Source organism: Perca fluviatilis, chromosome 21, assembly GCF_010015445.1.
Source record: "Perca fluviatilis chromosome 21, GENO_Pfluv_1.0, whole genome shotgun sequence".
Lineage (NCBI taxonomy): Eukaryota > Metazoa > Chordata > Actinopteri > Perciformes > Percidae > Perca > Perca fluviatilis.
The window spans coordinates 13199326-13225163 of record NC_053132.1 but is presented as its reverse complement, the minus strand read 5'-3'; the positions used below and the strand labels follow the sequence as shown (position 1 = coordinate 13225163).

Sequence of the window (25838 nt, the reverse complement as noted above, 5' to 3'; positions counted from 1 at the left end):
ATAAGGGAACTACTAAACATACTTTTCCTGGTAAACTTTTGCTTTGCTCAATGTATGCAAGAAAAACAAACATAAAATTAGTGCATTTAATTTACATTTTACAATACTATGCTATCTGTTTTGTAAGCTATAGTGAACCCAAGCCATTTAGAAAATATGTAATGTCAATTGTATTGCATAGCAGCAATATACAAAATCTCATTTCATTTACTGTTTTGACTTAAATATGCTGTTAACGACTAGAGAGAGGCAAAATTTGACTTTGTGATAGTCGCTTACAAAAGTGAGTTCACGACTACAATATATTTTTCTGAATGCAGGAGTAACTGGGGCCCTGGCCAGTGTTTTGCCCCGCAGATGGGCAGCAGTGTTTGTGAACACCAGTGTGGCAGTTGGCAGGGATTGAGGAGGGGGATGGGCAGATTGCAATGGCACATGCTCCAATTCAAATTATCCCTGGACCCATGCAGCAGTGAAGGACCTGCTGGGGCCCAGGGTGGCATTCATTATAACCAGACACAGGCAGGTTTGGTCAGTGCCTCTATCGTGACACCAGTCCTAAACGCAAATCGGAACCCCTTTTATTCACATTTCACCTGGTTTAACACAATTTTACAGCAGCACCTCAATATAATAACATTTTATTTGTAAATGTTTACCCCAAATTATCAGTAAATAGATTGAAATAAATGTTAAGGATTATATGGCAAAAAGAGAATTAATGATATAAACACTGTAAATGGGGAAAATGCAGGTAAATAGTAAACACCAATGAGGTCTTTAAGGTAATAAGAAAAGCGTAGATAAAGATGCAGCAAAATGACAAGGCTATTAACGTGAATACGAATCAAATTACACATTAAATGTATTTTTATATAAAGGTTTTCATTTGAGATCTTTTTAAAGCCACCTCTACAGTACAGTATGTGTTTATAATCTGATGGGAAGTTACTCCCTCTAATTACATCTGTATTACTGCATGAAAAATTTGCTTTTGGGATTTCTGATGCTGCTAAAGAGTTGGTGAATGAGCGAGGGGAGCGCAAATCTAAAGACTGAAAATGTAATGATCTACATTATTGCCAGCAACTATTGCTCTTCCTTGGGCATGGTGAAGTTAATTAGCAGATTATGGTGTTAGTGTATGATATCCTACACTGCCCTGGGTAGTATTGGCCAGTGCAAGACATAGCTCATTTAAAAATAAAATGTGTGTGTTTATGTCAGAATTACTCACATTTGATCTTATATCCACTGCACATCAATGGAAGTTAAAAATGCCCATAGGGAATAAATGTTAATGTGGGTGTTATGACATGAATGTGTTATGTAGCCTGCGGAGAGTAATAATGCACCAAAAATATGAAGTGTAAAAATGTTCCTCTTGGCTCATCTCTGGACATGTTGATGGAGGGGGTAAAAAAGTGAAATTGACAATATCATTGTAGGAGCGCACTAAAGGGGCGACGGTCCGCTCTACTACACTGAAGTAGGGATGTCTACAGTGGAAGAAGAAGAAGGGGGAGGGTACCACTTTGTCACAGGCTGCTATGTAGATTAACCTTTCAATTAGTTGTTATCAGGTCCTCTCCATGTCTCGGCGCAAGCTTTTCAGCCTTCGTTTCAAGAGATCAAATCCCACGAAATCGCTCGGATATGTCGCTGCACATGTATCCTTCGACGTTTCCCCGATAATGAAGAGGAGTATCCGAGGGGGGGAAAAACTTGCAGAGGTAAACTACCAGCAAATATTTACGGTAGAATGTGCACTCGTTTTTTTCTTTCATACTAGTTATATGTTCATCCTTGCATGAAACTTGCCCTTATTTGTTGTGCCTTCTCGCCCACGGCGGCGACAGATTAGATAGGTCGGTTTGCGTAACATCTAACAAAACGATGTGAAAATCCAAGGAGGCTGTGTATCATTTCCTACTAAAATATGGAAAACGAGAGCGGAGCTGAAGCTGAGAAATGGGAGCTAAAGAAACTAGCGATACATAATTGAGAACCAGTGATGAAGGAGCTACTCTCCCGGCAGTCGTGTTAACTTGTATTCCCCCCTGAACATCTTTTTTCCCTCCAGGGCTCACTATTTTTTCTCATTGGAGATATTTGATAGTTAATGGTGATAAAGAGGTCATGCCATTATTGCACAGCGCAACACAGGACGTTTATAATTTCGCTGGCAGACGTGGAGCGAGCTACTTTTTAGCAAAACGGAACCTTTGTTTATCGCCGCCAATTTAACGTCACATAGTTGAAATGTTAAATATCAGGAGAATTACGGCTCCTCCCGGGAAAATAATGAAAAGGGAGGAAGATAAAGAGGGGGAAAGGCGATAGCTTAGACACATTTAGCCAGCAGGAGTACTGATATGCTACCTGGAATTGATTTAAAAAAAAAAAATGTTTCACTTTAAATCAGCGCTAAAGCCTTTGCAGGTTTTATGCAAACTAATGATAGATTCAACAAACAGCCAATTAAAGTCTAAAATGTTCCAAATCACTTTCAAGTGTAACCAACTGTTTCAAGGAGGAATCTAAGTAAAGGTGGGCCGGCGTTAAACGCTTGGGAAATGTGGTTAAATATGTATCTCATTTAATCGTTACTCAGCCAGTTTATGCTTTTTATAGTGTATATATGACTAATAATGTCCTGTCGCTGCGGTTAGAGCAGTAAGTTCAGATATTATGGGTGTTGGAAGTAAATGATATCAATTCATTACTGAAGACACCTTAAGAGGCGGGTCAATTGAGGGAAGTGACAGATCATACAGCCAGTGCCGTGTCTCCTAGAGTGAGCTCATACATAAAGATTGACATGTGCTTTATCAAACCAGAAATCGGATCTTGTCTTTACAGCCAATATTGAAGTTGCTAGGGAGGGCACATTAGTGTAGGTAAGGTTTAATGAGACCCCATTGGATTGTAATCAGCGTCATGTCGGATTCATGTAAACTACAACATTGTAACAAAATGGCGACTGTTTAGGTGACATCAGTAATGCTGGCAACACTGTCATTTATCTGCTCAACTCAGCGGACCACAACTCTAGGTTTGTTACGTAGTTATTAACTTACCGGTTTCTTGCTTCGTCAAACGGCTCGGTGGTTATTTGCAGACGTGCCTCAAACGTCTAACGGCAGCTGTCAGGAAGTGAACATTTATTATACAAATGTCATTAAAGCTCGCGCTGATCAGTTTGTCGTTGCGGACGTCGAGCTGTCAAAAGTCGCGTGCGGACAGGTAACGGTTAAACTTTACGTATGATGTCCTTTTTATGTTTTTAATCAGTTCGCGTATGTTAGACATGTGACGGTGACATTTTGGAAAATTACGTGCTGCAAAAATAAACGTGAACTTGTTTTTTTATGTCGAAAAGGAATCTGAAACCGAGTAGCCTAGATGCATCTGTCGAGGAGACTGTAATACTTTTTCACTCGGTAGAAGTTATAGCTGTCATTGTGCTAAAACTTATTACTTTTACAGAAAATAGTCCCTTTTGAAACGGACATCTGGTTTGGTGTGTGGATTATGGTGCCAGACTATGGATTAAGTCACTCGGATTTCTTTAGCAACCATGACAGCTCCTTCATCTGTTTTTATCCATCTGTTTCTCATGTTTTAACACATCTTAAACGTCCTGCATTCCTCTGGCCTAGTATATCCAATATGCCAGTGATTCTCAAAGTGGGGTTCGAGGACCCCCAGGGGTCCGTGGCACTCTTTCAGGAGGTCCATGAAATGTTTTCAGATTCAGTCATTTAAATTATGACATAAAAATGTGTTGTTGTTTTTTTACAAAAGGCTTCATAGTTCAACAAATAATATTTAACTTTTTGAATCTAAAATATATAGATTAGGCTACTTTCTTATCTAACAAATCTATAACTCTCAGAATCTGCAAATATGTTTAATACATGTCTTATAACTTTCTAATGAAGGGCTTCCTGGTATATGCTCTGTCTTGTAAGGTGTCCTTGGCTAAAACGCTAGCTAGTTTATAGAATGTGAATAAGAGGAAATAACAAGCAATTGCAGGAGAGGTTGTAATTTACACATGTATTTGACCAATTTGTTTTTTCTCTTTTCTTTTAGATTTGATCTGGGATTAAATAAATAAAGATCCAGGTCAGCTGGTGACTACAATTGTGGAATTTACTTGTGCCAACTTTTCCTCAAGACCAATGTCAGATACCCAGGATTAAGAAGACTTGAGAATGTGGATTCTCACGTGGAACATAACTTTTTGACCTTACTAACGATGTGGATGTACCCAGTGTTCAGCAGCAGGAACGGGGAATCTGTATGGATCAGATTTTTGTGAGTCTAATTTTTCAACCATGGTAAAACTGGCAAACCCTCTGTACACGGAGTGGATTCTTGAAGCAATACAGAAAATCAAAAGGCAAAAGCAGAGGCCTTCAGAGGAGAGAATTTGTCATGCGGTGGCCACATCGCATGGACTGGACAAGAAGACCGTCCTTGAGCAGTTGGAATTAAGTGTTCATGATGGCTCTATTCTTAAGGTTACAAATAAGGGGAGTGCCTCTTACAAGGACCCAGGAAATCCTGGGAGAGTTGGATCAATCCCGCCTGCAAATGTGTCTGTGCCATCAAAGGAATCATTATGGAATTCAAGCGATCTGCGCCATATTGATTGGAATAAAATTCTTAAGAGGGCCATTGAGGGCCTGGATGATACCCATGGCTCCTCACTAAAGAACATTGAGAGGTATCTGAGGAACCAGGATGACCTCTTAAACATTGTTGATAACCCTGCTTTCCGGCAGAGGTTACGACTGGCAGCCAAGCGGTCAGTAAACAACGGCAGGTTGTTAAAAAATGGCCCGCGGTATAAGCTTAGCCATGGCAGTGTGGAGGGAAGGGGCTCCAGGTGTCCAAGTGCTTCCCCCTTGGTCCTGTCATCAGTGACACTCCTCCCCCATGAGCGAGACCAGGTACACACACCTTGGCCTCTGCATTCTCATTCTTTCACCTCATGCTTATTCCCATGTTACCCTGGACTTTGGTCTGTCATATGCTGCTGTTACCCTAAAGGGAAACATACGTTATTTGTGTTATTAATGTGTTATTTATTTCAACCTTCTTATCCAGCTCTAACATGTAGTAAAGCTTTGTTTAGCGAGAACCAAGGACCTTTTTTTGGAACAGTGGCATTTCCATGACATCATTACCAAAGAGGAAGTTTGAAAGTTTGGGCCACCACTAAACGGCATTTGCTTAATAGGAATTTTTCAATTGTGGTCTTAAATCTGTGGGACTTTAGCTCGGCAGGTCAGAAACAACACCATCGAGAGTGTGTCCCTTTGGGGCTGTGTTGCTGTTGGTCTCCATAATATGAGAACTTGGATAATCAGTAAGTCATGCTGACAGTGTGCGGTAGGCAGTCTGCTGTAGGCTTCCCACAGGTTATGTAACACTAGCCTAATGGCCTTAAGGGATGTGGCTGGCTATCTTGTGAGTAGCAAGCATCAGTGAACAGATTTGGAATATTGTATTGGTTACTTGCATGCTCATGAGCATAAACTAGTCATCACAAATAGTGAGTGCTGAGGAATGGCAGCTGAAGTATATGTGGTAGGACATAGTATTCTCAGGCTGCATGCAGTTGTTATGACCTTTGTGCTAACAGAGATGCCCCAGAGAGTAAATAAAACCATATGAACAAACTTCCAGGTTGAATTGTTTCCGCAGCTTTTGGCACCTTAGGGGTGGTTTATAGTTTGTAGAGATTGTGTCTCTATTAATTGGGCTTTAGCTAAAACACACACTGCAGACAAAAGTCTGTAAAATGACAGCACTTTTGTACTTGCTTTGCAATTTTAAGACACTGTCAAGCGCAATGTGAGTGTTTCATGGAAAATAGTTTTCATTGTATGGCCCTAAAGTGCAGTCTACACTCATCTAGTAGTAGTAGGTTGTAGGTAGGTTTGTTGTAAGGGCTTTTTGCAGACCATGTGTCAAGATGAAGTGCCGTCCAATAGTTTATGCACACGTTATGCAGCTGAGCAGCACCATGCTATAGAGATGTCACCCTGCTCCCCACCAGTTTCACAGTGAATATTCAGGAAGCGACACCTTGATACTGCAGTCAAAACTATGACTGTGTCTGTGGTCAGGCCAAAAGTGAAACTGAGAACTGTTTAGAGACACAGTGTCCTGCAATGGTTCTCATAACTGAGGACGGCCTGCTGTTTTCCATTTGGAACATTTCAACCTATTGCTCCAAGCCTGATGACATCACCTAGCCCAGTCCAGGTTTACCATTCACTTCAAAGGATGAGACATCTCTGCCTGTTAAGTTGTTGAAGCACAAGTGTGTGTGTTGAGAATAAGAGATACTTTGAGGTAAAAGAAAAAGAGCAGTCTTGGTTTAGAGTTTATTAGATTCTGAAGAGACTCTGGCAGGAACAAAGGCAAGGAATGAGTGTTTTTTTCTTTCTTGCTACGTTATGCAACCATTTGAGCTCTCTCTCTCTCTACCAGCAGTTTTCTAATAAGACCCCACCCCCTCACTCAGGACAGCCTGCTCTTTTGAAGCAGCATAATTTCCTGTAATGTGCTTAATTTAGAATCCCCAAGTAAATCATCAGCATCTCTTTAGCTGCGTTTGTTTCTTTATTTTCGCACTTTTGTGCTGTGCAGATTGCAAATTACTATTGGTTTTAATCACCAGGCCTAAGAATATTCCTGATGGAAATTAATTCTCCAGTTCCTGGATTAGACTTCATGGCTCAGTCAGCAGAGACTATGTTATGAAGTGAAGACTTCATAAGAAAAAAGTGAAAGAAAAAAAAAGAAAAAACCTTGCCTATGAGCTCTGAGCATTTCAGCAGTTGAAAGCACAGACTGCATGTTAGCACTGATGTCTTATTCATTTCAAGCTCTTTACATTAATGTTCTTGCTTCTATCTAAAATGATCTTGTATAAATCATATTTATGATGTTTGGTAGCCCAAAATCTGAGATTTAAGCCTCTTGAGAAACTTGTTTACTCAGTTATTCAGGATTATATTTCATGATAAAGAGGACACATATGTACTTTTTGTACATAAACAAGAAGTAATAACTCTGAAGTAACAACAACACTGAAGCCTTGTTTTGAAGTGCCTTTGGCTGCATCTTTTAGCAGTGATACCGTAGAATGGCTTGTGATCAAGGACAACATATTCATATTTATCCATTTATCTCTGCTCTGAGCAAATGTGATTTTAACTTTAAGGAACTCCAAATTGACAGACATTGTGCAGTCCAGTTAACAAAACATTGGGGTTACATGAAGGGCTGCAACTAACGAGTGTTTTCATTATTGATTCATCTTTTAGATTATTTGTTCAGTTTTTGTCATGTCAGAAAATGGTAAGAATAAATCTGCTCACCTTCAGTTTGGTTCTGTTGTCCGAGTGTGACAATTTACATTTATATACCAACAGAGAAATCATCACATTTGACAAGCTGAAACCAGGGAATGTTTGGCAACTTAGCTTGATAAATGACCTGAACGATAACCAATTCCCAACATTGTTATCTATAAACTTTTGTCGATTGCCCAATTATTTTAGTGCTAGTTATGCGTTTTTGAAATATGAAGAATACTTATAACCAGTCCTGTTCAACAAGATTGTTTGCAGTTGCAGACCTGCCCAACTCAACTGAGCAACTTTTTTTTTTCTTCTTCCATAACACGAGACAATTAGAAAATCCTGGTGATTTACCTCTGAGCCACAGTGTTATACTCCACAGGTGTAGCCTCATCACGCTTTAGCATTTCAGTGTTTTTATAGTATGTCCATAATCACAGCTGTGTGAGTTTAAAATAGAGTAATCATTGATGTGGCAGTAAACTGCTTCCCCTCACCGTAACAACTAATTGATACAACAGCCAGGAACAATGACCAAATCCACTCTGTGTCCTAGTTGCATTCCCCCTTGGGTTTCTTTTGGATGCTGTGATAGGTTGCTCCTGTCTTGTGTTTGTTGACGGATGAAAAAACAAAAAACAAGATCTCCCTTAATTCAACTGTAGGTCAGGAGGAGGTCAGGACCAACAGAGATTTGGAGGTTGCAAATTTTGTTGAGGTCAGGATGCTGATCAGCGTCATAGAAACCAGGAACTAATTATGGGCATCCCCAGAGTGCCCTTCAAAGCTCCAGTCAATTGACGAGGCCTTAGTGTGTAAACTGATGATGAGGTGGGTTATTTATGGTCACACCCAGGCTGTGAGTGTTATTTTCCGTTTAAAACTTCCTCTCAAGCAAGAAGTAGGCCTGCACTATTCGGGGAAAAATATGAATCACGATTTTTTTGCTTAGAATTGATATCACGATTCTCTGCCACGATTTTTTTCTCACGAAGTGTAATGTGTATGAACCATGACAAAACAAATTGGCAGTACCTAACATAGATTTTCTTTGGCACATATAGCACATTATGCATCACCACAAGCCTGTAAACAGAGGCTTCAATGAATAAAGAAAATAAAGTACATACTGGCCATTTAAGTACAGTAGGCTACCAAAAATAGTGACATATAACACATTGAACTAAATATGGCCCTGATACATGCTCTATCTGAACTCCTTAAACATGTCTTTACATAATTAAAACATGTCAATCAACATGCTGCAGCTACAGCTTCAGTCTCTAGATAAATGGAGTTTGTCAATTGCCAATTTAAGTACAGTATCAAAAACAGAATGATTTCTTAGCACACTCTTTAACTGCTTGCCTTTCATGTCTTCAGCTGTCCTATCAAAATAAAGGCCGAAAATGCCCCAAAGTCATTTAAAAATTAAATCGAGATTGCGATTAATTGTGCAGGCCTAGCAAGAAGGAGGCAGCAGTTTGTTTGATGCTCCTTTAGAGACTTGTGTATATGATCTCATACTTAAAGGGACAGCTTATGAAAGCCAGAGTACCTCAGTGTGGGTTTAGTCTGGTTATGACTACTTGGCACATTTTAACTGACTGTTTTATGATGGGATGACACTAAGTCTTCCCTATTTTCCTCTGTGAAGTCAGCCTCTTTTCATTCTGAGTGATCAATGGGGAAATCCTCTTAAACCTTGAGCTCATATTTTACTTCTTCTGAACTTAAACGTAAGCCTTTAAATGAGTGTTTGTTCTGAGACTTGCAACATTTACAGTGGATCATGGCAGTAACAATGGGAGCATGTTTTATTATTGAGGTAATTTGATTACATGCTGGTTAATCCTTTCAGACTGGAGTGCAAGCTTTAAGAATTGGATTAAGCCCTTAAACTATGATTACTAAGATCACATACCCATTCAGATGTAATGGATAAAGGAGGTGGATCTCAATATCTCTGAGGATGAGATTCATTTATTATTCATTTCTAGTCTGTGAGAACACCTTTTTTCATCTTCTGAGCTTATGCTTGCAGTTCATATTTTTGTGGCCATTTCATTAAATCACACACTGGTGTTATCGTCTTGCATAAATCAGCAATAAGTCTGCAGTGATCTCAAAAATCCTGACAAGATAAAATCTCCAAAAACAAACAGGCTTTCAAGCACTTCATACGCAGCCTGTGCTCGTTTCTGTTTTTAAACAGTTTGTCTCTGTTTGTGTTCCCACCCAGCTCCGGGTTGACCCCATCCCAATATGCAGTTTCTGTCTTGGAACGAAAGAGTCAAATCGGGACAAGCGGCCAGAAGAGCTGCTGTCCTGTGCAGACTGTGGGAGCAGTGGTAAGTCGCCTTGGATGTTCTTACAAGCTACAACATACTGTAGTCTGGACAAAACTGTTAGCATGTTAGCAAAGGCACACAGTGAATGCGTGTTAGGAATAGAGGTGGGCAATATAGTTCAAATCATTATCACAATATTTAGAAAAATAGTTATTCAATATCATATGGCATATAAATGCAAAATCCCATGTAAAATATTACATTGCTCTGGTTTAAATCAGACAGAACTCTTAAAATATATAAATCAAAAGCTTGCTTTTAACTTAAATTTGCTTGGAAGCATTCATTTGGACCACAAGATTGTTTTACATTGTGTAAAGATATAACATGAAATGATCATGTCACATTGTAATTCTATGAAAGATGACAATAATAATAAGTTATTGCCCTGTCCTTGAAAAATGATAACTTAAGAATAGTAGTAAGTAGGGGTGGTTGACATGGATAACATCTTCTATCACGGAATCTCTTGTGGTAATATTTATATCACAGTAGTTAGATATGTAATTATTTATTGCTATAGAGTTATAGCATGATCTGGTGCATTTTCTGGAAAATTCATCTGGCTGGACATTCATCTGGCCAAATGTTTATATAACTTGATGGAAATGTCTGTTTTACATGACAAATCATTGTACCTAATCACATTGATGCAAAAATCCTGCACATTTAATATTTCCGTTAAGCATTCCTGCTCATTGACTTGCTAAATTGCCTGCAATAGCCTTATACAACTCAATATATCAAAGCTACCTTACTATAAAGGTTGTAGAGAAATCTGTGATTGTGAACAAATTTCTTTTATCTCAAAACATACAGGATATTACCATATCACCCAACCCTGGTAGCAGTAGTTCTCAGCATCGGTTAGGCAGATGTCACATTCTTGCTCCACATTTTCCTCTTCCCTTTAAGGGATTTATTGGAAGAACAATGTTCAAATTGAGTGGCTGAAGGGATCCAAATTGCTTGCAACCCTCAGTGGGCTCAAGAAGGGCAGATGCTCTATAAGTGGCCATTAGAATCTGAAATCACCCAAGTCATTTTCGCTCAATTCAGATTGTTCTTATAGAGCACACCAGGCACAGCGGATCAAAGATCAACCCTTTTCCCTCTGCAGATTGGTGGCATTTCCTTTACTGTTCTTTTGTTCCAGGCAAAACTGCTAACCCCCATAATATTACCTCTTACAATTATTTTAAATGCCGTAAGGAATTGTTCTCCTGGTGACATTTTTATAGCTCAAATTTGACTAAGTAGCTTCGAGGTGGTTTTCATTAACCGCTCGTAGTGTACACAATTTGTGCTCTCACTGTAAAACAGCTGTTTTACAACCATGAGAGGGAGGCGGGTGAGGGAGAAGGCAAGCTTTTACATGACTTTCATGGATCGGCTTCCATTAGAATGTGTGCTGCCTCATTAAGATCAAATTATCTGTAATTAGCGGCTCAGATGTTTGATCATACTGTTTTTAGACACAACTTGTGGCAGGGGGAAAAGAAGTGTTGCGGACATACAGTGGTACCATTGTGTTTTGATGATGTAATATGTTAATATTTGACCTTACTGTGTGAATAAATGGATTACCTTGTCTCTAGCTCTGTGACACAGTCAACACTGGCACACATGTGTTATGCTAATATGCATTTTCAATTGCTTCTGAAGGGCATCCATCATGTCTGAAGTTTTCCCCTGAATTAACCTCAAATGTGAAGAGATTACGATGGCAGTGTATTGAATGCAAAACCTGCAGCTCCTGTCGAATACAGGGGAAAAATGCTGTAAGTATAATGTTGCATACAATTTAAAACGCACCATTATCTGTGTTGTTGGCTTGGAGGAAGATCTCATTTGTAAAGCCTCTCTTGTGCACAATTGGGCTTATATCTCCAAAAGACTTTAAATGACTGGTGGTGTTACATGTCTGCAACAGGGACATCCCTTACACATGCCTGCTGTTCCCTTTCAGGATGAGATGCTATTCTGCGATTCATGTGATCGGGGCTTTCACATGGAGTGCTGCGACCCGCCGCTTTCAAGTATGCCAAAAGGTGAGGTGTTTACACTGCCTGGCTTCTCTGTTTCCCTCTCTGCTGTCAATTCAAAGCCTTTTCTTCACAGACGGCCTTTTGGGGCTGTCACTCAGCACGCAGAGAAGCAGCATTGGCTTATTAGAAGCTTTGCATGCATATCAAATTATTCCAGCATCCCCGGGGAGATTTGCTATCTCTGGATTACAGTACTGACCCTACAGCGAGGCTTGTAATGATGGCGTGCGTACTGTAGTAGGACATTTGGCAGGCAATTCATACAAGTCGCATAGTTTTGCTCAACAACCTGACACAAAGTCTATTCCACTGGACAGAGAATTGACCCAATGTTTTTCTTATGGATTTTTGCTTTATGTAGAGTAATTGATTGTCATTGTGAGCTGGCAGGATTCTCGCCAGCTCTCTGTATTAAAGGAAATGTTTCAGATGAATGTACTGTATGTCCTCTGAATTGATGAACCCACTCAAACGTTACTCTCTGTGTTTGGACACCCTCCAGGTACCTGGATCTGCCAAGTCTGCAGGCCGAAGGAGAATGGGAAGAAACTGCTGCACAAGAAAGCCGATCAGATCAAACGTCGATATGCAAAGCCAATCGGAAGGCCCAGAAATAAGCTCAAACAAAGAATGTAAGTGTTAAGAGATCTTAATTTTGGTAATAACAACGTTTATTCTGAGTTAATTGCTAAGATCTGGGAACATGGCGACATTGTTGAGTGCAATCTTGCATGTTTTCAGATCTGAGCAATTACTTCGGTGAGTACAGTGTTATCAAAACAGATTAAGGTTATGGTCAAAACTACTAAAATAACATCCAAGCTGTAATAAACTGAAATGATCCTTTTCAGAGAACTAGAACACATCAGGCAAACAATAAGTAAATACAAGCAACAGGGAAATCTTCTCTTCTTATCAAAAATAATAGACTGTGGCACGATTGAACTGAGTTTTTTGGATGCAAAATGTTTTGATTGCTTCCAAAAAAAACACGTTACTCATGCAAAAACAAAGAATTAAAAAAGCAATACATTGTTATACAAACATACATTACACGTGTGGCAGTGAGATCTGAACTTGCAGCGATTTCTTGTCTTCGCAGGTCTGTAACCAGTGGTGACGGCTCCATGGTAGCACTTGGAGGAAGGGGGTCACCTGGTAGGGGTCAAAAGATTACCGTCTGTTCTACACCTTCATCTGGTCATGCTGCATCTGTGAAGGACGCCCAAGACAGATTGGCTGTTGCAGACCCCTGTTGTGTGGTCGACGCCACCCAATTCACCACTTCCACTCCCACCACCACTCCCCCCCTCACGCCCACCTCCACCCCAGCTACACATACTGTTAACAAGAAAACCAAAGGGCTTATTGATGGGCTTTCCAAATTCTTTACCCCTTCCCCCGTGGGCCGTCGCTCGCGAGCTGTAGCCGTAGAGTTGCCCGCCACACAGTTAAGCTCTAGAGACAAGGGTCTGCCCAAACTGTCCAATCAACCAGAGCCGTTTGCCTTTGCTGCTGACGCCACTCAAAAGATAACCCCCTCTTCCTCTGCACTTCCTCCTGCTCCCACGTTGCCGGGACTTAGCCCCCCCTCTCAGGTGTCCAGCAGCTCCACCTCTGCTAACTCGCCACAGAGCTCCTCCAGCCAGTCTAGTGTTCCTTCCCTGAGTAGTCTCTGCAATAGCAGCCAACTTAAGGGACTATTTGACGGACTCTCTCACATTTATACTACTCAGGGACAGTCGCGGAAAAAGAGACTACCTTGCTACGCGCCGCCTAAGCGCTTGCATCGTAAGCAGGATTCACCCCATGCGTCCAAAACGGGGCCCCAGCGCCTTGGAAAGAACGAGTTTAATAAAAATAGGTTACACTCCACATCTGCTGGGCCAGGCCGACCCAGAGGACACCCATTTAAGATGGTCAGTCATTTCAAACGTAACCCCTTCCTTAAAAAGCACAGGACACTAGGCAGGCTGAGGTATAAAGTAAGCCCTCAGAAGGGAGCCCCATCACCAGGAAAGGGAGACTTGACAGACGGAAGAATTAAACCTGAGAATAATCATGGTAAGCAAGGCACGAAATTCCAGCCAAGACCTGCGTCTCCACACCTTTAAAGCTTCTTCTTTATTTATTTTTTTAAAGCTTGTCACTCGCAGTTATTTTTTTCCAGACCAAAGCTAATCTTTTCTTTGAGAAGACACCCTCAACATTCTAACTACTAATCTTCTTCCTAATTTGAATTCTTTTAGTTTCTTAACCCAGTTTCGTTGCGTTTTGACTTGGCTGCGGAGTTTACGTGGCTTCCATCCTCTCGCCCGTTGGCTTTTGTCATAGTGCATGGCCCACTAACTCCCTCATGTTGCTCCTTGCTCTGTCCTTGACCCTCTGCAGTAGTGCGCACATTGTGATCACTACCTAGTAGAGGCTGTAGTCACATCAGCACTCTTCCTCATCCCACCCTCATTCTTGAAATCACTGTCTCCACTCAACCTCACTTCCAGCGGTCATTAGACACATACAACCCAGTGATTCACCCACCCAAGTTGACTCTGAGCTGACATGATGATTATAGCCAGAAGTGCAGTAACCCTTACATTTCACTGTCTTCAGGAGTGAAGTCACAGTTTAAAAAAATAACACGTAGGAAAAACAAATGGATATATCTTTCAAGCAATTCTAAACAATATACTGCACAAACACTACTTACCCCAGCAGCACATTTCCATAAATATGCTAATGACACATCACGTCCTCTTAAAATGGGTTTTTGTTTTGGTGGTTATGTCATGGTGTTGATGTCTTTCATAAAATTACTGCCTGCTTTCCAACATCAGTTGCTTTTCATGTCGACACTCGCTCCCTTCCCTGCATCTGCTTCTTCATTCATGGGAAACTGTCTTGGTGGATGACTAAGCACATGAAAGCGGTTACGCAATTAGAGTGATTTAGTTTCACTTCATTACATTAGGGATTTTCATATAAACATGCAAAGATGATACATTATGAAATTCCTCAGAGACACGGCCTCAAACAGGCTCAGCAGCAGTACTCTCAGTATTAACCCATTTGCATAGAATGCATTTATGAGATTATTCAGCCACGGCTGCTTCAAACAGGGCCGTGTTGATGTGCTATCTGATGTGTTGATGTTGTGTTATTGTGCCTGTAACAGGCCACAACGGGGAGCTGCGTGTGAAGCAGGAGGCCCAAACTGACTTTGCAGCCATGTCCAGAGACCACATCTCAGAAGAGGACATTGAGACGTTCACTCATGTACAGGAACTCGCCGTGCAGGTGAGATACTGGGGACAGGGCTCAACATCTTCAACATTAAGTGGAGTTTTCGGATTAGAGATTTTCAAGTTAAACAAGGGGACTGACATGGGCAACACATAATAGGGTCTTTCAGTGACATACAGTATATAAGGGGTTATAGGCATAAAAGTCTTGCTACCTCCAGCATTCATTTTGTACAGGAGAACCTTTTTGTATAAATTTCAATTTTGGAGTCACAAAATATTGCATTATGTTCTTCCAATTCATGAGTTTGTAGTCTTAGTCTAGATTTGCCCAATTTCCCAATCATCTTCAATTATCTTCATGCCATATTCTCCCTCCTGTTTCCGTACAATATGGACAGTTGAGTAGTTTTTGAGGTAACTGAGCAGTTTGATGTTTTAAGGGTAGGGGTGGGTGACACGGAAAAAAATAGTAGATTGGAAGGTATCTCAGCATTATGTTGATTACATTACAATATCTAGAGATATTGGATATATTAGATTACAATATCTACTCTTAAGTTTTCAGTGCAAAATGGGTCAAATATAAACTCACGTTCATCCTATATGTTTTTTTAATGCATTGCTTTTCTGATAGGAAGTAGATCAGAACCCCGATGATGAATAAGTATCAAGGTCTTACTAGTGACAGATCTTGGTCAGATTTAAATTATCTTTCGTAAGTCCACCATCTTGATTTGAGAATTTTGCCACAATGCCATATTTATGGACTGGTTAAAAGAGACACTGTAAGATTGAATAATATGGGTCACCACATTTATTAATTTGCTTTTATTGAATCTTTTCACAGAGAACTGGATCTCTGATGAACACAGACTCTGTGCGATGCCCTGCCCTCATTGAATTTGGGAAGTATGAGATTCAAACCTGGCACTCGTCGCCTTACCCTCCTGAATATTCAAGGTAATGTTGCTTTTACTTAACAAACAATGCCACTTTCTTTATTACTTGAGTTGCATTTTTATTTGAATGTTCTTTTTAAAGACCTCTCATGCTGAAATACAAACTGCAGCCTTTTCTTTGTCTTTGTCAGATTACAAAAGCTTTATCTGTGCGAGTTCTGTCTGAAGTACATGAGGAGCAAAAACATTCTCCAGAGACACACAAAGAAGTGTGGCTGGTTTCACCCACCAGCCAATGAAATCTACAGAAAGGACGACCTTTCAGTATTTGAGGTCAGCTTCCCTTTACAGCAATAAAGCAATAACTGTATGCTGCATGATATTCCACTGAATGGGTTTCTGGGAGGAAGAGGAGAAAAAAGGGAACTGTTTGAACAGTGTCCTTTTGGTCTTTTTATTCCGTGTTTAGGTTGATGGAAATGTCAGCAAACTATTCTGCCAAAACCTCTGCCTGTTAGCCAAGCTTTTCCTGGATCACAAGACCTTGTATTATGATGTGGAGCCTTTCCTTTTCTACATACTTACAAAGAATGATGAGAAAGGCTGTCATCTTGTGGGCTATTTCTCTAAGGTAAGAATTACAGAGTGATTATATGGGAAATGAAGGAACACCGCACATAATTTTTAAATGGTGATACTGATACAGTAAGACCCTACTGTCATCTTTCCATTTTTGTAACGTGGATTGAATTTATTCATAGTAGTGCTTAAATGATTAGTCAATTAACCTGTTAGCCAAGAACAAATGCCAAACAGTAGTCTGCCCTAGCTTCTAAAGTGTGAGGATTGTCTTCTTTTGTGTTAATTGATTACTAATGAATCAATTAATGATGTTAAAAAAAAAGTAATTTGAAGATGAGATTTTGGGCTCTGGTACATTTTTCACTATTATCTAACATTTTATACATGAAACAATTAATCGAATAATCCAAAACTAATTGACAGATTAACCGACAAAAAGATAATTATCATACGTTGCAGCTACAATTCAGAACAGAGTGATAGGTTTTAGTGAAAGCTCATCGCCCTGTGTGTGCGTGGCATGCATGTGCACTGCTTTAGACAAGGACAATGGCAGGTGCAGTAAATTGCCAGCTTCAGCAGAGCTCTGACATACTTGATCTGTTTCTCCTTCCCTCAGGAAAAGCTTTGCCAGCAGAAGTACAATGTCTCCTGCATAATGATTATGCCTCAGTACCAAAGGCAAGGATTTGGAAGGTTCCTTATTGATTTCAGTAAGTTCCTTAATGCTTTTTTTAGACCACAGAACTAAGTTTTTTTTTTTTTTTCATTGGTCTTTACAAACCATTTGAGATCAGGGGGTGAATTTGTAGCTTGTGGCAAGGTTTTGTTATATGGTTAAGGCTTTGAAGTAGCCTAATCAAGAGCATTCATGTACAGTGCTTAGGCAATCACAGAAGATTAAGAGTGAAAAACATAACATTCTGGCTGCATACATTATTTGATGGCCAATAGTATTTTACCTAAGCCTGAAGAGCTTTTTCATCGAAAATGCCCCCAATTCTCTCTCCTTGACTCGTGATGAGGTGGATACCGCTTCTATGTTTTAGTCCAGTTAATCCAGCACATACAATATTTAAAGCCTTGCGGTACAGTTTTGAAAACAGTTGCTGCCTTGAGTGGATTTCTGTGTTAAAGGCAGGCAGGTTTTATTTTATTTTTTTCATTATAGACGTTTTATTGTTTTGAAGAGTTTTCTCTTTGCTGAGTTAGTGTGTGATGAAGAGAAGGGAAAAGAGGGAGGGCGGGCGGTAATGGAGCATTTGATTTCCTGTTCACTTTGGGAGCCATTGAGACACAGAGATGCAAGAGGATCTGTGATATTGAGAGTGTGCTGATAACAAAGACAGGGATTAAGGGAGATTGAACACAGCTGAATTCTGAGCTCTTTGAAGGCTTTATTGGAAAATGTAGCGTTAGAGCTGGAAGTTGTTTAGATTAAGATTTTCTGTTATATTGGATTGTATTAGAGGAACACTTTGTCTCAGGTAGCTCTGAGAGCAGAGCATTAGTGGGTGCCTGTGTGAAAAATGTTTCCTTTCAAATCATAATTCAAAGAACTCTGAGCACACTTATAATATACTTGTAAAGTGACACAAATTGAAAAAATTGACTTATTTTCCAATTCATTTATTTGAACTTTCATCGCTAAGCGTTTGTTATCACAGGCTCCTCTTCTTGGCTTTAGTAATGAATATTGTCATGATTACTGGAATATTATGTGTTCAATGTTTGGTGATTAGATTTGCTTGTTTGGTTCTCGGCAGTGGGTGCACATTAAAAGGCATTAATTAATTTCATGCCGCTCATAATGGATGACCCTTGACAGGTCCGCTATAAAACTAATTACACACAGATACATATTAGTATTAGTTTTTTTCTTGTTCGTTATCTCTCCTAAGTGCAGTCTCTTGTGAGCAATGACATCCAGCTGCTTCTCTGTTTCGCTCTGTCGCTTTGTTTCCTCTTTACTCCCCTCTATCAACCTCCTTTGTTGCCCTTGCCAGCATGTATCATAGCTTTTGACAGAGGTTGAAGGGGAGGAAAACTGATTGCATCGCCTCCCTTTATACTATTTGAAGGTGAAATCCCAACCAGGGTTTGGTGTCACATCCTTGCATGAATATGTTTACCATAAGGGAGGGGGGTGAAGGGATTGAATTGCAATCTAAAATAACCCAGCAGCAGCCTCTAGCTTGACTAAAGCATTTTGTTTTTGTTTGAATCTTGTCTTTTTAGGTTACCTTCTCACCAGGCAAGAAGGACAAGCCGGCTCCCCGGAGAAGCCGCTGTCAGATCTGGGTCGCTTATCCTACCTGGCATATTGGAAAAGTGTCATACTGGAGTACCTTTATAAGCACCCAGATAAACACATCAGTGTTAAAGGAATAAGCAGGGCCACTGGGATGTGTCCACATGACATCGCCGCTACTCTCCAGCAGCTCGGCATGATTGACAGACAGGATGGCAGGTCAGTTTTCGAGCCGCAGTCTCCTTCAGCCTGTGCTGCCGCTTCTCTAGGCTGTCTGACTTATCCAGGCCAGCGGGTATTTTTAACAGCGTATCCATTAATGCAGCTGAATATTGACAGAAGTAAGTCAGGTTAAGCACCCCCAAGGACACGGAGCACCTGCTGTCCCAAAGAGCTCGTCTTTATGCTCGCATTTAACCACACATCACCTTCTGTCTACATTCTGTTTACCCTGGCTAGTGCTTCACTCTTTTGTTGACGTGAACTCATGGGCTTTTCTCATTGTGACCTAGGATTGTGTTGATCAGAAGAGAGCGATTGATTCAGAGGCACATGGAGAGCCTGAGGGCTAACCCACGTCGGAATGAGGTGGACCCTGACGCCCTGCGCTGGACACCTTCCATGACTCTCAATGCTGTCCTGTCTGAGGAGGAGAGGGAGGCAGAGATGGATGTGAGTCTCTTTGTTCAATCAGGAGCCAGTTGTTATTTGTTTACACTTGCTTGCAATGCTGTTCTTGGATGTTTGTTTGATTAGCTGGAGAGTTCAAATAGAGGCCATTAATGGGGAAAGCATTATCACTGTCAGCAGGCATCTAATGTTGTGCAAAATTGCCCTAAATCAGTTCACTACATAATTGATAGTGCTGAATATTCCATGAAATGCAATCTTTCCACGGTTGCTTAACGGAAATGTTTCCTCCATGACGGGCAGACATCCAATCAGGACGCTGCTCTTATTATCAGGAGAAACCTGCGGTGATTCATTTGTCATGATGTTAATTCCAATCTCTTGTTTTCCCATTAGCATCATCGCTCAGATGTTGGAGCTGTGCGTGCGCCTTTCCCAGAGATAATGTGTCTTGTCTGTTTAATTACCAGGCTGAGCGGCTCAAGGAGCAGGCCAGTTGCTGGGAGAAGGAGGAGAGGGAGGGCTACATGATGACTCACGGTAGCAGGCAACCTCTCACAAAGGTCCACTGTAAGGTTCCCTACAGGACCTATGAACGCCGCCCTGCACCGTCCTGGACCAGGCGCATCCAGCAGTCGGAGGAAGTGAGTGATGACGAAGCTGATGATGACGACGATGACTCTGATGGCTCACCACCCATCCTAACAAAAGCCCACGCAATGCTTGCAGCCAAGAGAAAGGTGACTTTTATTGTTTGTTGATGTGAAGTCATCTATTTTCCCTCAGTGGGATTATCTCATTGATTATCTGGAGTTTTATTCCAGGACAAAGTGGAATTGAATGTATATCATTAGGTATTTTCCTTCATTAGAGACCATGTTGTTTGCTCTGGTGAGATGGAAAGGTTTGATAAATATTCATGAATTCAGTGGAGGGTTCAGTGGCTTCCTCCTGTCATCTGGAGCCTCCCTGTGTGCCTGCAGCTGTAGATAATAGATTGTGTTTTCACTGCTGGTGTCGAGACTGTGCAGGCTAAACCTTGTACTATTGTCAATGGTCATGGTTAATTTACTGCCCTCCTCTGTGCTTCTCACATCTGCTCTGTCTATATGGCACTGCCCCCTTGTGCTGGAGATAATATTACATCTGAATGAATGATGTCAGTGAGACCTTTTCAACAAAAACAGTATGGAAACCAGAAAAGAATGACACTGGCTGTTGGAGTTTATTTAGTGCATTAGTTACAGTATTGATTTCACATCCTTCTTGTGAAGGATCTCGGAGAGGAAAGCGGTTGAGTTGTAGGCAGCCGGTGGGAAACAACTGGAGAATGTTAAATATATAGACCGTGGTTTCTGCTTACTCTGCCTGTCTCATTTGTGGTTTTCCACACCAGGCTGCATTGCTCAAACATTTAGTCTCACAGTGTGGTTTCAACATTTTACATTTAGCACAAAAGCCTGAATGAATTTCTTCATCAACCTAGTGCCCTTGTTTTCAGGCTTTACAAAACTACTCTACTCTGATGGAGGTCGTATTCTGTTTTCACTGGTCCCTCTTTTGTTTATTTTTCAGAGAACCATTGTGCTCAAGAAGAGAGGGCGTAAAAGAAAGAGAATAAACAGCAGTGTAACAACAGAAACCATCTCTGAGACGACAGAAGTGCTGAACGAGCCGTTCGACAACTCCGAGGATGAGCGTCCTATGCCCCTGCTGGAGCGCACCTGCAGAGTGGGCGAGATGGAGGAAGATGAGGAGGACGAACAGGAAGACAAGACACCAATTACACCAATGAAACGCCGGAGAGGTCGCCCGAGACTGGAGAAAAATGCACACAAAGACAATCATGAACACTGGAAAGAAGGTATTTGCATCTTGACTGTTGTAAAAATACTCTGTAATACATTATCGCTCATAAAATGGTTATAATTTACTTGAAGGTATCTACATAAGAGTGACATGACACTGTCATGAACGTGTCATAAACATTATAAACAAGTCATAAATGTTTATGACATAACGCTTCTTTTAGTAATTGTCATTCGGTTTTTGTCATGACAAGTTATGGTTAGGGTTAGAGTTAGGGTTCATGTGTCATGACTGTGTCATGTGTTCATGACAGTGGCATGTCACTCTTATGTAGATACCTTCAAGTAAAGTGTTACCAATTGTTTTATAGCAGATTGTTCTATCTCTCTGGCAGAACAATAAATTGATTTTAATTCATTTTTTCAACCTGTAGGAGCTGACATCCATCCTAAGAGACCCACCAGACCCCGTCCAGTGAAACGGAAGAAAGGCTGGCCAAAAGGAGTGAAACGTGGCCCTCCTAAATGGAGGGTTAAGAATGAAAGAAAGATGGGCTTCAAGCTCAACCTCTACACACCCCCTGAAACCCCAATGGAGGCTGAGCAGCACCATATTCACACTGAAGAAGCAAAAGAGGAACCAGAACAGGATATTGTCTGCGACGAGGGCAGCAAAGCAGGCAAGTGCTCGACTAGTCCAGATACAACGCTAGAGAGGCTCTTCTCTGAGCCCCCAAGTTCTGTTGACCTTGGCTCCCAGAAGTCGAGCTCCCCTGAAGGATCGCCAGCGGTTTCTCCGGTGTGCTCACTTGCCGCCACGTCCCCCAGGCCCGAGGACAGAGCTGATTCCCCAGAACCACCAGAAGACGACCAGCAAGAGAGTGAACACGGGCAGGACTCCCCAGCCAAAGATGTGGAACACAGCGCAGTGGGTGTTGAATCACTGGAGAATGACAATGCAGAGGATGAGGAGGAGGACGAGCAGAGAACTCAAATAGAGGATCAGGATGCAGATGATGAAGATGACAGTCACAGCAAGGCAGCAGAACCTGAGAGCAGCAAAGCAGAGTTGGAACAGAGTTCAAAAGAAATACCTGAATGCACCCCACCTTTTTTAGATCCAAAAGAAGACAATGACTCTGAGTTGAGTCAGCAGGTTTCTACAGTACCGTGTGGTGAAGATAAACCAGCTACCGCTGCAGAAAGTATCCAAGAGGCAGTGACAGAAACGACAGTAGCAACATCACCACCTGAAGCAGTAGCAGTCGCTTCAGTAGCAGCTGTAGACTCTGATAATGCTGTAGACTCTGAGTCAGAGGAAGAGAGCACGTCCAGTCCTTGTCCCGATCACCCACCTCCTCAGCCTGCAGAGAGGCCAACACTCAGTCCTGTGCTGAGGGAGGATCCCCCAATCTGCACAGAGATTGACTCAGAGACAGCCCAAGCTGTTCAGTCCCTGACGCAAGAGACTGAGAGAGAGAATGTTTTCCAGGACTGTGTGGAGAGCCAGGAACCCTGCAGGACTCTGCAGACCTACGCCCACGTGGCCCAGAGCCCCCAGCTCACCTCGCTGGATGACTGCCCCCAGTCAGACCATAGCAGTCCCCTTTCCTCTGCGCAATCCCATCCCAGCCAGTCGGTACGGTCTGTTAACAGCCCGGCGGTCTCCATTCTGGAGAGTGGCTACACTCAGATCAGCCCTGACCACAGTGCCATCTCAGTGCCCTCGCTCCACAACATGGAGACGAGCCCGATGATGGATGTGCCGTCGGTGTCCGATCACTCACAGCAGGTGGTGGACAGCGGCTTCAGCGATCTGGGCAGTATCGAGAGCACCACCGAGAACTACGAGAACCCCAGCAGCTACGACTCCACCATGGGGGGCAGCATCTGTGGGGCAGGCCCCTCCCAGAACAGCTGCTCCTATGGCAGCATCCCCCCCAGTGGCCTGGCCCAGAGCAGCTGTGCCGTGAGCCAGCAAATGGCTGCTGTCAACCCCGGCAGCTGCGGGATGATTCAGCAAAACAGCCTGAGCTCACCGCCACACTGTAACGTCAAGTCGCCACAGGGCTGTGTGGTGGTGGAGAGGCCTCCCAGCAACAGCCAGCACAGTCAACACAGTCAGCGCAGCCAACACAGTCAACACAACTCCCACAGCAGGCATGTCCCTCACAATCAGCACAGCCAACACAATCAGCAAGGTCCACACAATCAGCTAAGCCAGCACAGTCAACACAATCCCCACAACCAGCATAGTCACCACCACAATCATCACCTGCAGCACAATCACCTCAGCCAGCACAATCAGCATGCTCAGCATGGCCTTCACAATCAACACAGTCAGCACAGCCAGCAGCAGTCCATGGCACAGTGCGCCATAGCCACCAACTTCACCACCACCATGCAGCTGGCAGACATTCCTGAATCAGGCAATCCAAATTTCGCTCTTTATGAGAGGATCAACCACCAGGGGGAGTATGGCAGCGGGCACTACTCTCAGTCGTCTGGCCTCAGCCTGGCCAAGCTGCAGCAGTTTACCAACACGTTCATAGACCACCCTCACTCGCTGCCTTTCAACCACTCAGCCTCACACCCCATCACATCTTATGCAAACACCCCTTCGCTATCATCTCAGCACTCCAGCCTGGTCTCCTTGTCCCAGACCCCGCATCGAGTCCCCAACCCACAGGTGCAGGCCACCATGACCCCGCCCCCGAATCTCAGCTCCCCACCACCCATGATGCTACAGCGCAACATGGGCATCCCGCCCTCGCAGCGGATCCAACCCCAAATGGCCTCCAAGAGTCACCTCTCTGCAAGGTCCAAGTCTGCCCCGCTGTCCCACCACCAGCAGCAGATGTACGCCCGGCCGCCACAGACTGTGGCCATGCAGGCACCATCCAGGACGCTGGCTGCCATGCCGCGCATGAACATGAGCATGAACATCATGCCGGCACCAGCCTACAATGTCAACTCCATGAACATGCCCTCCCTCAACGCCATGAATGGCTACAGCATGAGTCAGCCCATGATGAACAGTGGCTACCATGGCAACCATGCCTATATGAACCAGTCACCCCAGTACTCTATGCAGATGGGCATGATGGGAACACAGCCATACCCCCAGCAGCCCATGCAGGCTCCACCACATGGCAACATGGTGTACACTCCAGCTGGTCACCATGGTTACATGAACACAGGCATGTCCAAGCAGTCCCTGAAAGGGCCTTTCATCAGGCGGTAACTCTCCGCAGGACTAAGCTGGTCCTTCTCGCGTGCATTTTGCTGTTTAAAGATGCACTGATCTGGCCTTTTGTTTTCGTTTTTTTTTGAGTGTCTTTTTGTTATTGTTTAATACTTAAAAACCAGCAGCAGCACTTGGAAAGAATGCAAAAATTCAGTGAGTAAACTTTGAAGCTAATGTTAAAAAGTATTTTTGTTTCTCCAGATGGGAAGCCTTACATCATTACGATGAAAATCTATTTAATTAGTGTTTGTGTCTCTGATGTGTCTTTAGAGCAGGCGGGTTCAGAGCTCGGCGTTCAGAGCTCAGCGGTAGAGATTTCATCAGTGGTCTTGCAGTCGTGTAGCAGCCTCAAATGAAGCCATTTAATGTGCCTGCTACAAGTGGAGTTAGTGGCTGTTTGAACCTGTTCAGTGTACCTGTCTAACAGTGCTGACAATTAGTTTGTACTATACTCATGCCTTTGTATATTTAAATTATTGTACCTATTTTGTAAAGTGACAACTAGCATGCTTCAGTCTCTGTTAGTGACAGTGCATTGAGTAGTACTGTACAAGTGTTGTGCTTAATAGCAAGCCATTTTAAAGATATCTGGCCTTTTATTAGGTTTCCCTCCACGGGGAGAAAGATGAAACTATATTTTGTTAATTCTAATAATGTAAAAAAATGTAAACTTAGTCCTGTTTTCTGTTCGGTTTAAGAGGTTTTATTGCTATGTATGTATAATTCTGAAGTCTTTTGTAACAGATCTCCTTGAGGCAGCTTTCTGTTTAATAAAGCAGACTGATTTCTGTCAAAATAACAAAGCATATCTCAGTGTTTGTACCCTGAAAATTCTAAAACATTTCAAAATGTCCAGAAGTGTGGCAGAATTTAAAAATAACTAAATGATTATAACAATGAATAACAATAAAGAAAATATAAATTTAGTCCAAAGTTGATATTTTACATAATGCCTTTAAAGCTACCTTTTCATTCCATCTGTAGATTTGTTTTCTATCTTTATAAAATGTTGGATTTATATTTTACCGAAGTGTAGAAGAATAGAGCCTGTGAATAGACCAAACTAAGCTAATGGATTGCATGTAAAACGCAACTTGTACTTGTGTTTTTGTTTATATTGCTCTTTTGTAGCCTTTGTACCTGTACAGAGTTGCTGGTAAGAACAGGGGGAAAATACCTGGCTATGTGCACAAAAATCAGACAGAATGACATTCTTGTATTTATGACTTTTCTCCTTTTGTCAGTCACTTAAAATGCTGTACATTTTAGCATAAGAATAAATTATAATGACCATGTACTTGATTGTTCTCTTTTAATTTGAAATATTTACTAGCCTGAAGCGTGTCACAGAAACAACATTTTTGAATTAGTGGTAATCCAGGCAGCTGTTTTCTC

The 25838-nt window shown here is 42.1% G+C and overlaps 1 protein-coding gene across 4 annotated transcripts; it reads left to right on the top strand.

The window, feature by feature from the left end:
* The first annotated feature begins 1460 nt into the window (after window positions 1-1460).
* Window positions 1461-25740, top strand: kat6b (K(lysine) acetyltransferase 6B). 4 transcript variants are annotated; one of them, XM_039787338.1, is made up of 17 exons: window positions 1461-1733; window positions 4099-4961; window positions 9628-9736; window positions 11402-11517; window positions 11706-11787; window positions 12287-12416; window positions 12887-13848; window positions 14957-15078; window positions 15874-15986; window positions 16117-16258; window positions 16395-16556; window positions 17127-17220; window positions 18746-18977; window positions 19271-19430; window positions 19859-20128; window positions 20964-21252; window positions 21631-25740. In XM_039787338.1, the coding sequence occupies exons 2-17, from the start codon at window positions 4344-4346 to the stop codon at window positions 24438-24440; spliced, it is 6411 nt and encodes a 2136-aa protein (XP_039643272.1). In that variant the 5' UTR covers window positions 1461-1733; window positions 4099-4343; the 3' UTR covers window positions 24441-25740. The 4 variants fall into 4 exon arrangements, with proteins under 4 accessions (XP_039643272.1, XP_039643271.1, XP_039643275.1 ...); XM_039787337.1 differs by lacking the exon at window positions 1461-1733 and adding an exon at window positions 2847-3055; XM_039787341.1 differs by lacking the exon at window positions 1461-1733 and adding an exon at window positions 2855-3055 and having other exon boundaries at window positions 12887-12942.
* Window positions 25741-25838: the final 98 nt, after the last annotated feature.

Excerpts from the sequence above, each read along its gene's own strand:
- kat6b (XM_039787338.1), top strand. The coding sequence starts at position 4,344 with ATGGTAAAACTGGCAAACCCTCTGTACACGGAGTGGATTCTTGAAGCA. Across the intron at positions 15,079-15,873 it reads TACAGGAACTCGCCGTGCAG|AGAACTGGATCTCTGATGAA; the intron begins GTGAGATACTGG and ends ATCTTTTCACAG. Across the intron at positions 16,557-17,126 it reads TTGTGGGCTATTTCTCTAAG|GAAAAGCTTTGCCAGCAGAA; the intron begins GTAAGAATTACA and ends TCCTTCCCTCAG.